This window comes from Notechis scutatus, chromosome Z (genome assembly GCF_049901735.1).
Source record: "Notechis scutatus isolate UNSWTSFEM ecotype Mainland chromosome Z, rNotScu1.2, whole genome shotgun sequence".
NCBI classification, from domain to species: domain Eukaryota; kingdom Metazoa; phylum Chordata; class Lepidosauria; order Squamata; family Elapidae; genus Notechis; species Notechis scutatus.
In genome coordinates this window covers 18,181,124-18,195,382 of record NC_142025.1, presented here as the reverse complement: position 1 = coordinate 18,195,382, position 14,259 = coordinate 18,181,124, and the positions used below count along the sequence as shown (strand labels likewise).

At 37.0% G+C, this 14,259-nt stretch overlaps 1 protein-coding gene across 1 annotated transcript in view; it reads left to right on the top strand.

Annotated features, from left to right (window-relative positions):
• Positions 1 to 14,259, top strand: part of CCDC7 (coiled-coil domain containing 7) — a 234,359-nt gene that overhangs the window by 106,386 nt on the left and 113,714 nt on the right. Inside the window, exons 24-32 of the mRNA XM_087947956.1 lie at positions 68 to 193; positions 2,070 to 2,198; positions 2,775 to 2,900; positions 3,121 to 3,249; positions 3,752 to 3,877; positions 5,532 to 5,660; positions 8,767 to 8,892; positions 12,133 to 12,261; positions 13,004 to 13,129. Coding sequence (XP_087804082.1) covers positions 68 to 193; positions 2,070 to 2,198; positions 2,775 to 2,900; positions 3,121 to 3,249; positions 3,752 to 3,877; positions 5,532 to 5,660; positions 8,767 to 8,892; positions 12,133 to 12,261; positions 13,004 to 13,129 — 1,146 coding nt within the window. The remainder of the gene's footprint in view (positions 1 to 67; positions 194 to 2,069; positions 2,199 to 2,774; positions 2,901 to 3,120; positions 3,250 to 3,751; positions 3,878 to 5,531; positions 5,661 to 8,766; positions 8,893 to 12,132; positions 12,262 to 13,003; positions 13,130 to 14,259) is intronic.

The following is a 14,259-nucleotide window of genomic DNA, read 5'->3' as shown; positions in this document are numbered from 1 at the left end:
TAATTCAAAATTAATATTTTCCAACACAATGAATGCAAAATGTAGGAGAAAGTATCTGTTTTCACAGATTTAAAAATAAAAGAATTAACTGAATTAAGAAATGAAGTGGCTGAGCATTTAGAGCAAAATCTGCAGAATATCCAAAGAGCATGGTCTCACGCTCCAGGACTTACAATTGAAAGCAGACTTCAAGGTGAGTGTATCAGATGTATACAAAGAGCTATTGCCATCAGATTTCTTTCTGAGAACAATGAAAAATTCACAAATATAACTTTAAAACTGTATAATCAAAAAGTTATAAATTCAGGGAAATAAATATATGCAATTAATTTACCATTTTCTTATTAAGAAAGCCCAGTCTTTGGAGTTTAGAAATTGAAATTGTCATACTACTCAACAGTACAAGCGTTTATGCCATCTTTGGAATGATGATAATTTGGATACTTTGGAACAGCAACTTCTGCACATTTAACCAAAGCAATTGCCCTCCTCTCTTGAAAATACTTTTTTTACATTTTGAATGGGCTATGTGGACAGATCCTAAGATTATTATAATCAGTTATTGTTCTGATTTGGAATGTACTTATTCTATTTCAGTTGTCACAGTTTGCTCTTAGTGTATTTCAATGCCACCTTATCTTTCTTGCTATTTCTCTTATTAAACCAAAATTAACCCTTCATATAGTTGAAAGTGTGAAGGGAGTACTAATCTTCAAAATGTCAAATTAAATCAACTTGATTTTAAGACCCTGCATACTTTTGGGTTGCTCTGATGCTCAATTCTATTTTTTGGAATTGTATTTTAGTATCTTGAATCTTTGGATAGATTCAATCATTTTTTTTTTGTTAAAAAATTGGATCTTTAAAGAATACAGTTATATTGAGGTTTATTTAACTAACTGGAAATAATTTTGTTGTAGTGACATTTTTTATCTTAATATTTGATTGCCATCTTTGAAAAAACAACCATAACTATCATATTGGCATTCTAGTGAACCATTTTTAATTTCTAACAGTCCATGAGCTACATGTAAGACTTACAGTTGAAAAAGGGATTCATTGTAACAAAAGTAATTTTTCATAAAAAATATAGCATTAGATATCTCATTTTTCTACCATACAATATACCATTTGTCTAAAATTGTATACGGTTTCCTGCCTGAGCAGGAGGTTGGACAATAAGACCTCCACGGTCCCTTCCAACTCTTGTTATTCTGTTACCTCTTGGGATAGTCCTTCAATAGAAAAATGTAAGCAAGGCTATTTACTTTGATAGATGAACTTTACTTTGGTAGATGGTCATTCTGATACTTTAGGCAGTCTCTGCTTATTAATAGATCAGGTTATAAGCTGATCTTCTCTAAAAGCAAGGTTCAATTACTATTATTTTTTAACTATACAATAAATAAATTATTCAACTAACCAACCAATCTATCTATCAATTCTTAACTGCTGAATACGATGGCTCAGCGGTTAAAGACACTGAACTAGTCAACTGACAGTCTGGGTTAGAACCTGAGCACCATGCAATGGAGTGAGCTCTCGTTCCTGCCCCAGCTTCTGCTCACCTAGCAGTTTGAAAGCATGGAAATGTGAGTAGATTAATAGATAACATTTTGGTGGGAAGGTAACACCTTTGGCTTATAACCATGCTGGCCACATGACCACAGAAAGTGAGTTTTGACAATACTGGCTCCCTCGGCTAAAAAATAGAAATGAGCACCACACCCTAGAGTCAGACTAGACAGGGAAACACTTATCTTTTATCTTTGTTTCATTTGCCCTACAATATTCCTTTTTTAATTTTTCATTTAAGTCTTTCCTAATGCCAGCAAAATACTTAAATTTACATTTCAGTTTTAGTTCAATAAAAAGAAAGCTGGAAAAGAACTTGTGTGACCAGTTTTGTATAATATAAATCAGAGAAGAAAGTAAAAAAACGTTCTTTCCTACTTGTTTGGAGGAAGAGAAGGGGCAAGGGAAACAATTACAGTAACTCTGAAGATCATTCCAGGCAGGTCAGAATCTTAAAATAAATATCCTAGTGCTTCTGCTATTGCTATTTGCAGAAAAGGAATTAGAGGAATTACATGAACTATCTGAACTGAAGCAGCAGTTACTGGAATCACTGGAATCTAATCAGAAAGAGCTACAAGAAATTCAAGAACTTGCAGCTGCCCAAGCTTGCAGTGTCACTGGTATGTGTGCTGTGGGTTTTTTTAATATTTAAATACAAATCAGAGGTGGTATTCAGCAGGTTCTGACCAGTTCTGGAGAACTGATAGTGGAAATTTTCAGTAGTTCGGAGAACCAGTGGTAACCTTCCCACAGGAGTGAGGAGGGAATGGAGATTTTACAGTATCCTTTCCCTACCACACCCATCAAGCCACACCCACCAAGCCATGCCATGCCCACAGAACCGGTAGTAAAAAAAATCTTGAATCCCACCACTGATACAAATATGTATTTGGAATCAATTATGCTGGCTTTCTTAGCACACCAGTGCTAAGTAATAAAGTAAGTTACATTCCTGAGAATATAGGCAGAAGCCCCATCTTACCAAAACCATTTAATAATGTTAATATCCATTCTGTAATATAGGGAATGCTCTCTTTAATCTTGTGAATGGGGGAGGTGTGAATTTATTCCAGTTGGAAGTGACATCAGAAATTCTACACACATATTAATCATGGAGCCAGTATTAAAGATGAATATGTGCAACATATTGTAACTATTTTTATGTTAAGTAATGTTTTATTATGGATTTTTTATAGAGCATATGTTACAGGAATTAACTGAGCAAAGAAGACATTTGACCATAGATCTGGAGGCAACACTAGATGGCATACAAGATATATGTCATCGACCTGCAGAAAGAAGTACATTTATACAACCTTCTGGTAAGTAGAGAAGTAAAAGTGTTAGAAATAGTCAAGCCATTTCTGTTCCCTAAGTGCCTTAGATACTCAAATTAAGCATGTTCATCTTAAAATGGACTTCTCATAGTCACAGTAAGCAAGGAGCCAGTAGTCAAGGAGTTTTATTTGTTTCTGCAAGCAATTTAAGTGGGGAATAAGAACATAATACTCAAAATTATATTAAGAAAATTTCTGTTTGCAGAAAAGGAAATGCATGATTTACACAAACTATCTGAAAAGAAGGGACAGTTACTTGAAACTTTGGAGTCTAATTGGAGAGAGCTAGAAGAAATTCAGGAACTTGCAGCTATTCAACCAAGCGATATCACTGGTATTTGAGCTATGGAATCATATATTTAATCAAAGATGTGTTTAATGTTTTAGTAGGAAACATTTTCAACTGCAAAATATTGATTATATTGGCATTATAAAAATCAGAGTTTGGATCAGGGAATTTTTCATTTGAATTCAAGTCAGCTTTATTTCTGGTTATGTATTATTTTAAGGGGAGAGATGCATAGAAACATATCCTCAGTTCTGGCATTCTCAGCATAACTGAATTATGATCCCATAATCAAGTTGTATTATAATCCTGAGATTATGGGAAGAAGCAATATCTTTTCAAAACCTTTAAAAATTTTAATATTCATTTTGATATGTATGAAATGTTGCACAATTTAATCTTTTGTGAGTGGATGGAGATTTTGGGGAGACAGGATTCATTCCACTGGGGGAAGTGATATCAGAAATATTAGATACAAGTTCATTATCCTTTTGAAATCTAGATAATAATAATAATGGTCTTAATTATATATATAATTATTAATTTTTAGCACATAAGCTGCAGGACTTAACTAAGCAAAGAAAACACATGACCACAGAATTGGAAGCAACTCTAGATGGTATTCAAAATATATGTCATCAGGCTTCAGAAACCTGTACATTTATACCACCTTCTGGTAAATAAAATATTTTACTAAGAATTTTAGAAAATGATATTGTTTTCATAGTTCATATTCTAAATCTAGTAAACAATGGAATTAGTGAGCTATAAGAGCAATGACAGTTGGAATTCTTTCCATTCCATCTTTCTATTCAAAGACATTTGACATACATTCTTTTTTTAAATTATTAAATTTTATTTGTTTTAATATATTTACTGTAATGTATATTTATGAATATTTTAAGCAGAACTTGTGTCAGTACTGGACCCCATGGAACCCCTCTTTGATTTTTAGTAAAATAAGCTATGTAATCTGACAGACCATTTATTTTGTAACGGTCATTCTTTTTGATACCATTTAGCTCTGGTGAAAAGCTGTGCAAATAACTATGAATAATTTAGATATGTTTATTCATATTTTGAATTCAAAACTCACCTTAAAATATTTTAATTTTCTGTGCTTCTTTAGGAAGCATAAATGTTCAGCTTTCTTTCTGGATCAACTTATTTGCATTATCCAATATAAAAATTCTATCTCTGCTCATTTTTACATTTACACTTTGAGTTTCTCATTCTGAAATAAATTAAATGTGTGCTTCTATTGATGGGTGTTCCATTCCATAGCCTCCAATAATCAAGGAGAAAATGTTCTGCATATTGTGGGTCTTCTGGTGACTATGTTAAGAAATACTTACTATATCAACTTGTCTTCTGAAAAACTCAGATTAAGTATCTGTACCCTAAATGTCTTTTAGGTATTCACTTTTGGCACTATCAAAGAATATATATACATATATACATATACATACATACATACATACATACATACATTCGTAGATTTTCTACGAAAGGGGGTTGGCTGTGTTCTGATTGCCTGGGGGTGTGTTCTGTTCAGGTGGGGGCGATCCTGTTGTTTGGCTTCGCGTTCGTGGTATCACAGGATCACAACTCACCAGCTCAAATCCCCTGACAACTAAGACTAACCTGAACACAGCCAAGCCCCTAACCAGACGGACACAATACAGAAGCCTGATGATGGCAGATGAGATTCTGCCGAAACGTTGCTACAACTTTAAAAGCCACAACTACAATGACGTGGGAAAATACCCGAACAAAGCTGAATACCATATATATATATATATATGAGAAGCACAGAGCGGAAGACACAAGCCTGAAGATGATGAATGAGACTTCATCGAAACGTTGCCTAGATACTTCCAATCTTACGCGGGAGAAAACCCGAATAACCAAAGATCTATCTATCTATCTATCTATCTATCTATCTATATCTATATCTATATCTATATCTATATCTATCTATCTATCTATCTATCTATCTATCTATCTATCTATCTATCTATCTATCTATCTATCTATCTATCTATCTATCTCTATCTCTCTCTCTATATATATATATATATATGGATCTTTGGTTATTCGGGTTTTCTCCGCGTAAGATTGGAAGTATCTGAGCAACGCTTTCGATGAAGTCTCATGCCTAGATACTTCCAATCTTACGCGGGAGAAAACCCAATAATCAAAGATCCACATACAAATACCCGCGAGAACCTCAGAAAACAAATATATATATATACATACATACATACACACACACACACACACACACATATATGCAAAGCAAAAGTTGTTTATAAAGTTTCTAATTTCAGAAAAGGAGGTACGTGAGTTGTATGAACTGTCTGAGAAGAAGAAGCAATTACTGGAAGCACTACAATCTAATCAGAAAGAGCTACAGGAAATTCACAAGTTTGAGGCTACCGAACTAGATAGCATCAATGGTATGTTTGTTGTGGTCATATGAAGCTTCAATTAAAAAGTAATGCTTCCAATTTTAGAAGTCACCATTGGATTGCAGTATTTAGAAGTTTTGATGTATTCTTTAAGATCTGTTCTTTCTATTGCTGAGAATGGCTGCCAGAAAGAGTTGTATTGCTACATACAAACAAAAGTCTACACTGCTGTGACTGAATTTTTGACTGCTGAAGAAGTAATCATTATGACCCAGAAACAATGAATCTATTAATCCATGGAATATTGTCACAAAGCTTCACTGCTTTTTTTTTTTAATGAAAACCTGATTTTAGCAAGAAAACTCACAGTTACATTTTTTGGGGGACACCATGTTGAAGAGAGAATCCTTTTGGTTCCCCTTTCTTTCAAGCTGGGAGAAAACATGGACAAATAAGATGTGAGGCATCTTATTTGCTTTAAGAAAGGAGGGTCCATTCATTTCCCAACAGCAACAACAGAGTTTGTTCCTGGGGATAGCTAGCAAATGGATGGTGATCTGATCACATTTTTATTTGATTTTTGAGTCATTTTTTAACCATGTTGACGTGTGTGTGAGTATGTGATTCTTTTGTGTTGTTGTGACTGGAGGCAATATTTTAACTTGTTGCAATTCCCTTTTTGTTGTCTGTATGATTCTGCAGTTTTCCCTTTGTGATGTCTCTTTTGGACAGAGGACTCTTCTGACTCTTCCTCAGAGGCCGGCCTGAGAGAGAATCTTGGCACATCAGGAATGGAGTTAATTATTGACTCTGAACTGCCAGCCGAAAGAATTACAGGCTTCGGCTGGGACAGCTTGTAGGCCAATGAAGAGGATGGGGAGGAGCTGCCTTCCATGGTGGACCTCAGAGCACGCAGGGCAGAGGAATAGAGATCTGCCAGACTTCTCAAGAGAAGGCCTTGCCCCTCTTGATGGGCTGCACAGGGAAGCTATTTAGCATGGCAGGCAGAGAGAGGCATTGCTGGGAACAATGTGTGGGGTCATGGCTGTGTGTTTGTTTGTGTTTCCTGCTGGACTTTTGAGACTCTGAACTTCTATAACCAGTGAGCTAACATGGATGTACTTTCAGTTTTGCCTGGGGGCTTTATGTTCACTTATTGGACTTACTTGTTTGAGCAGCTTGCTATTTGTTTTATGGACTAAGGGGCCATTGCCTGTGAGATTAATCTGGGCTTGCTTATGGCAGGCTTCGTTTGGGACAGTTTTAAAGCCAGGTGAAAAGAACTGCTAGGGAATACCAATAAAACTCTCCATAAACCATACTGACATGTATGTGAGTGAGTGGGACAGCACATCCTTGAGGGAATTGTAGACATGGGTGTTTTGCTTTTCTAATTTAATTTTAGCCTGAGTGATCAGATTTGGTCTATTGCCATGATGGCGAACCTATGGCACGCGTGTCAGAAGTGGCACACAAATCCCTCTCAGTGGGCACGTGCGCTGTCGCCAGCTGATCTTCGTGGGTGCAGAAGCACCTGAAAATGGCCCAAAAATTGCCTCCAAAAGAAGCCCCTTTTCAGGCCATTTTTGGGTCATTTTCAGGCTGTTTTTCGGGCCTTTTTCAGGCCAAAAATGGCCAGAAAATAGCCCAGAAAATGTCCCAAAAACTAGCCCCCAAAATGGGCCAAAAACAGGCATGCTTGCACTGGCCAGCTGGTCTTTGGTTTTCCAGCACTCTGGCACATGTACATGCACTGACATGCATGCATGTTCCGGTTTGGGCACTCGGTGCCGAAAAGGTTCGTCATCAGTGGTCTATTGTGTTGCCAGATTTGTTTTTTAGAGATCGCTTGTTACAGTGTATATTTCTGAATGAGAGTCTGGTTTCATGAATGACAACGCTGTGTTTTATGAATGGAAATATAGTTTCCTTAAGCTAGACTGAAGGTAGTTAGTCAAGAAAGGTCTTATTCTTATGGGGGATTTCTTTTCTATTCTCTGGGAAATTATTCTGATGTGGCCAGAGGTGTCAAACTTAACTTCATTGAGGGCCAATCAGGATTATGTTTGACCTGGGGGGGGGGGATGGGCATGGCCAGGGTGTGTGTGGCCAGTTTGACGTCACTCATGTAGGGAGCACCTTTGGTGGCCCAAGCACTCTGCCAGCAAAAATGGGCTGCTGAGCTCCATTTTTGGCTGTGATGGCCTCCTGCAACCCTTTGCCAATGAAAACTGAGCTCCGGCTCATAGGCCTTGAGTTTGACACCCCTGGCTTAGACCCACATTTGCTTAGAAGGGGCGGGGGAAATAGGGTTTTGTCTTATCTTTCTTATTTATACAGACAACTTCAAAGGTTGTGAAAGCAGACCATGGTAAGTCAGATGCTGCCCCTGGAAGGAGGCCTCTGCCCATTCGAGCCAGGAGACTGGGTGTGGATTTGATCTTTCACATGGAAATCTTCACTGGAACCTAAGTGGAGTGAATGGGCTTTTCCAAATCCTGCTAAACATCCATCATAGGGCACGCAGGGAGGAGAGGATCAGGGAAAAACGTGATCTACTCGGGAGGAGAGGGCCATGATCCTCTTCATGGGTTGCAGGTGTGAGATCTGCATAAGAGTTTGGATCTGCGTGCTAGCAAATGCTGGAGACAAAGAATATTTTTTCCTGGATGAGGTTTCTCTTGGTTGGTGTTCTTCCAATGGACTGTATCTGGTTATCTTCTTGAAGTTTGTAATAAATTATCCTGGTCTATTGCTGAACTTCCTTCAGTGCGGTTTGTTTTTGGTTTTTGCTTCATTATCTGCTATTTGAGTTTGAACTGTATTTCTTTCGTTTGGAATGTTATTTTGAAAATAGTTTAATCTCCAACTGTGAACAATTGAATAGTGAAGCCAAGTTGAAGGCATTAAAGGACCTTTATTTACGTTTTGGTTTTTATTATATTTGTGGTACACTCTGGGTCATCACAGTTTGCATAGGAGAGTCTTTAATTCCCTATTGGCCCTCTTCACCTCCACCTCCCAAGATTGGGGTTGATAAAGAGTATGAAGGTTTTGTGCTAATTCCAGATTAACATTTTGAAATCTAGATAATACTAAGGATCAAGTTTATGAACTTAACTATTTTTATGTACAATAATACGAATTTTTGCAGAGCATAAGCTGCAAGAATTGACTGAGCAAAAAAGATTTTTGACTATGGATTTGGAGGCAACCCTTGATAATATACAAAATGTATGTCGTCATAGCTCAGAAAGAATTATGTTTATACAACCTTCTGGTAAGTAGGAAAAATTACTAAGAATTTAAGAAAATGTGAGACTGATTATGCATATTGTTTCAATACTGTAAATGTAGCAATCTGTATAATCAGTGAGATTATCAGAAAGAAACAATTAGGTTCCTTTCCATTCTGTCTAAATTTAAAATATGTTATTTTGTATTAGTATGTTAAGCATGACTTAGTCAATCAGTACTGGACACAGAAGCCCAAATTATTCAGTTTTTACAATTATGAACCCTTTTATTTGATCAAACATTTCTGGTAATGGACACTCTGGTTCTGCTTGCTACAGATGTATTCCAGGAATTAGGGTTACTATAGTAAAACCATCTCTATCTATTGGACCTGATGGAATATGTGCCTACTTCTTAAAAAAGCTATCCACTGCCATAGCCAAACCTCTAAGCATAATCTTTGAAAAATCTTTCAGGACCAGCTCCTTGCCTAACCTATGGTCACAAGCCACAGTCATCCCCATCTTCAAAAAGGGAGACCCAAGCCTAGTTGAAAATTACAGACCAATCTCCTTATGCTGCGTCACCTGTAAAGTCATGGAATCAATTATTAACCAATCCATCATCCTCCACTTAGAGACAAACAACCTACTCTCCAATAAACAATTTGGTTTCAGAAAAAAACTATCCTGTAATCTGCAACTCTTACACTGCAAAAACATATGGACGACACAACTCGACCAGGGCAAAGCAATAGACGCAATCTACATAGACTTCTGTAAAGCCTTTGATTCAGTGGTACACGACAAACTACTCCTAAAAATAAAATCCTATGGTATCTCTGGACAACTGAATAACTGGATAGAAGCATTCCTGGCAAACAGACAACAAATGGTCAAAATTGGGAGCGTCCTATCAAATTCTGTACCTGTCAATAGTGGTGTCCCCCAAGGCAGTGTTCTAGGACCAACTCTCTTCATACTCTACATAAATGACCTCTGTGATCATATTAAGAGCAATTGCGTTCTTTTCGCTGATGATGTAAAGCTGTTCAATACCACAGACAATACTGCTACCCTACAAAAGATCTTGACTATGTATCAGAATGGTCAAACAAATGGCAACTTCAAATCTCAACAAATAAATGCTCTGTCTTACATATTGGCAAAAAAAATCAGAAAATAAAATACAAGCTGAATAGTCAAGATCTTGTTGATGACCCAAGCTCTGTAAAGGACCTTGGAATACTCACCTCTAATGATCTAAGTGCTAGAGCCCACTGCAACTACATAGCCAAAAAGGCATTAAGAGTTGTTAACCTAATCCTACGTAACTTTTTCTCTGGTAATATCACACTACTAACCAGAGCATACAAAATTTGCTAGACCAATACTCGAATACAGTTCATCAGTCTGGAACCCACATTACGTATCTGATATTAGCACAATTGAGAAAGTCCAGAAATATTTCACAAGAAGAGTTCTCCACTCCTCTACTCGTTGTAGAATACCTTATGCCACCAGACTTGAAATTCTAGAACTAGAAAACCTTGAATTACGCGTCTTCGGTCTGATTTAAGCATGGTATATAAAATCATACATTGCAATGTCCTACCTGTCAATGAATACTTCAGCTTCAACCATAACAACACAAGAGCACACAATAGATACAAACTCAAAGTTAACCGCACCAAACTTGATTGCAGGAAATACGACTTCAGCAATAGAGTGGTCAATGTCTGGAATACTCTACCCGACTCTGTAGTTTCTTCCCCAAACCCCAAAAACTTTAACCTTAGACTGTCTACTATTGACCTCACCCCTTTCCTAAGAGGTCTGTAGGGGGCGTGCATAAGCGTACCAACGTGCCTACCGTCCCTGTCCTATTGTTTCTCTTATTCCTCTTTTATTTTTCTTATATGTACCCATTTCATGTATTCACAACTATGTATACACTTATACTTATTATCTTGTAAACAATTGGCAAATCAAATCAAATAAATAAATAAATAAATAATGCTTCAGTTCTGATATAACACTACATGTGTTATTATGAATAACCTTGATTTGGTTTTATTTATATCCTAGATTCAAAACATATCTCAAGAAACCTAGAAACCTAACTATGCTGTGCTCTGTAAACAGACTAAGACTTTCAGGTTTCTGTTTGGGCCAACTTTGTGTATATTACTGAATTTGTTTTTAAAATTAGTTTGCTAAATTTATGGATTGACTGAATAGAGTTTCTTTAGTTTGGTGGATGAAATATAGATCTGCATCGATAAATACTTGCTATTTCAACTGGAATATCCATATACTGTAGTTGTTATACTGTAGTTCTTTCGAAGATGGATGATGGAAGAAAGATTAATTTTAATATTCAATAATTGAAAGAGGATCTTCCAAAACATGTAGGAAACTTGCAATCAGCAATCTGAGATCATATGTTTGAACAGGGCTCTACATCTAAAATATTTAAAAAGTGTTGTTGTTTACTGAGCTGTGGGGAGACCATTGTAAGGAACTACATGGGCCAAGCCTTTAAACAAGGGCTGTCAAACTCACAAACTGGTCCATGGGCCAGTTTAATGAAGGGAGGGAAAAGTCCCAATACCTCATGTGACACCGCTGTGACGATGTGAGTTTGACACCCCTGCTTTAAACAAAGTCACTACTGTCAGAATGCTGATATAACTCTGTATCAGGGAGAGATCAACAATAAAATCCAATCATATTGTGTCCCAGGGTTATAAGTGTGATCTGACAGGTTTCAGCAAGGCAGCTGATTTTCCAGGATTTTGTCAAAATGAAACACAATCCCTGATGCCTGCCTTCATTCACAATCACTAGTAGTCTCTAATGCTGAATTAAGCACTCTTTCCATGAATGGACTCATTCCTTGGAACTTGTATGCATAAGAACACAGAAGAATGTTCAACTGTGCTCTAGACAGCTGGTCCCTGCAACGAGGTTGCAGTACAATGGTTTTCCATGGGTTCGAACTGTGAGACAATGATGGTATTAGCAATCTTGCTCGTAATCATGGAGTACACAAAGTTTGTAAACTTCACCTACTAAAATAACTCATTAATTATTTCTAAGTTGTTAAAAACCTTTGGAGGGACAAGTTTGAAAATAAGTCATTTCTTTATATTTTTTCTCTTTATTATATTCTTACCACTTTTCTTCTCTTTTTTTTTGTTGCACACACACACACACACACCCCAAACTAAAATTTGTGTTGTTGCTCAGAATAAATCTGTCTTGAGCCTCTTTGCTTGCAGAAAAAGAATTACATGAATTGGATGAATGGTCTGATAAAAAACATCAATTGCTGAAATCACTGCAATCTAATCAGAAAGAGCTGCAAGAAATTAAGGAATGTGCACCTATGAAACCAGACAGTGTTAGTGGTATGTGATGTTACTTATACTATATAAATAAACTTTTATATTATATAAATACAGTATATATATTTGGAATCAGACAGTTAAGTATAAGTGCACTATTTGAGATGAAGATATGATTAACAATTGCCTTTGGTATTCTAATCCATTCAACCTGTTCTAAGTTCATCTAGAAATTATCAAAAAGACAGTCATCTTCTGTAACTATATATACTGCTGATGTACTCATTTCTAGTTGTAAAGATACATATTAATTTTGAAAGGCCAAATTTACTGAACTATAAGCTTACTAGGTAGCATTCCCCTGTTGCAATTAAATCTGTTCAACTGCAAAAAAGACAATTAATTTGGAACTATAGAATTCTATAGAATGGAACTATAGAACTATAGAATATGTTAGGAAAATTTCACTTAAGCTTACATTGTAGGTTATTTCAAGTTATGTGCTTGTTTAAAGATAATGTTATGTAAGAAACATTTGTAGGAACGTTTTCTCAGCTCTGGTGGTATATTCAGCACAATATAATTCCTGAGAATATTTTAGCTGAATAAATTCTCTACTGAGAACCATTTAATAATTTTAATTATTAAATGAATGAGTGGAGGATTTAGAGAGGCAAGAATTCATTCTATTATCTACAGTATATACTAATCATTAATGTTTTGAACTATAGTTAACACTAAAATTAATTTAATGAATTCATCTATTTTTATGCTTAATAGTATTGTTTTAATGATTTTTTTATAGAGCATAAATTGCAGGAATTAAATGAGGAAATAAGAAATTTGACCTTAGAGTTGGAGACAACTCTAAATGGTATGCAAAATGTATGTTGTCGTGCTTCAGAAAAAATTATATTTATACAACCTACTGGTAAGGAAATAATAACTAATAGTTTTATCAAAAACAGCATTGATTGTGCATATTATTTTAGTATTATAAACAGTATAATACTGTTGGTGGTATTCAGCCAGTTCGCACCGGATCGGGCAAACCGGTAGCAGGAATTTGGCGTGAGTCTGGCTGACCACACCCCCGACCCAGTCGCCCTCCCACCTGATGCTCGCTTACCCGCCCACCTGACATTTGCTTAAGGTATTTCTCTCCCCCCCTCCTGACAATCAGCTGTGCATAGATCAGCTGTGCCAGGATTCCCCTTGCTGAGGCCCAGGAAGGCAAAAAATGGAGGGAGGAGCTCAGCACCCCCACTCCATTTTTTGCCTTCCAGAGCCCCAGATGAGCCTTAGGGGAGCAAAAACGCCCTCCCCCCAAGGCTTCTCTGAGGCTAGGAAGCTCCCAAAACAGAGCTTGGAGGGGTGCTGCATGCCCCTCCCATTCTCTGTTTTTTTTCCTTGCTGAGCCTTAGAGGAGCTTTAGGAGAGCGAACAAACACCCTCCCCACACACAGAGGCTCCTCTGAGGCTAGGAAGCTCCCAAAACAGAGCTTGGAGGGGGGCTGTGTGTCCCTCACATGCTCTGTTTTTTTTCTTCCTCCTTAGGGGAGCTTTAGTGGTACAAAAACGCTCACCCAGAAGCTCATCTGAGGTTAGGAAGCTCCCCAAAATGGGTGGGGGCGGCAAAAAGCCCCCCCCAAAAAGCCACACCTACCCAGTCACATGGCCACGCCCACCAAGCCACACCCACAGAACTGGTAGTAAAAAATTTTGAATCCCACCACTGATTATAAACCTAACTATCAAAGAGTGAGGATAATCATATGCTTTTTCATCTATCTGTAGTGATTCCTCAGAAGAATAGTGAGGTTTGACTTGGAGGAAATGTATAAATGTATATATGTATTTATGAGACGTATATGAGTACCAATCTTATGAGCCATCTGGTGGCTCAGAGCAGCAATTAAAAATAATAAAATAAAATTAATATCTCCCATTCATACCTTCTGGTACACTTAACAACAATTTGCAATACATACAAAACCCCAATTACTGGGCTCCAGCCTCACCCTATTCCAACACTTGGTGGGGAAAACAACCTTTTAAGAT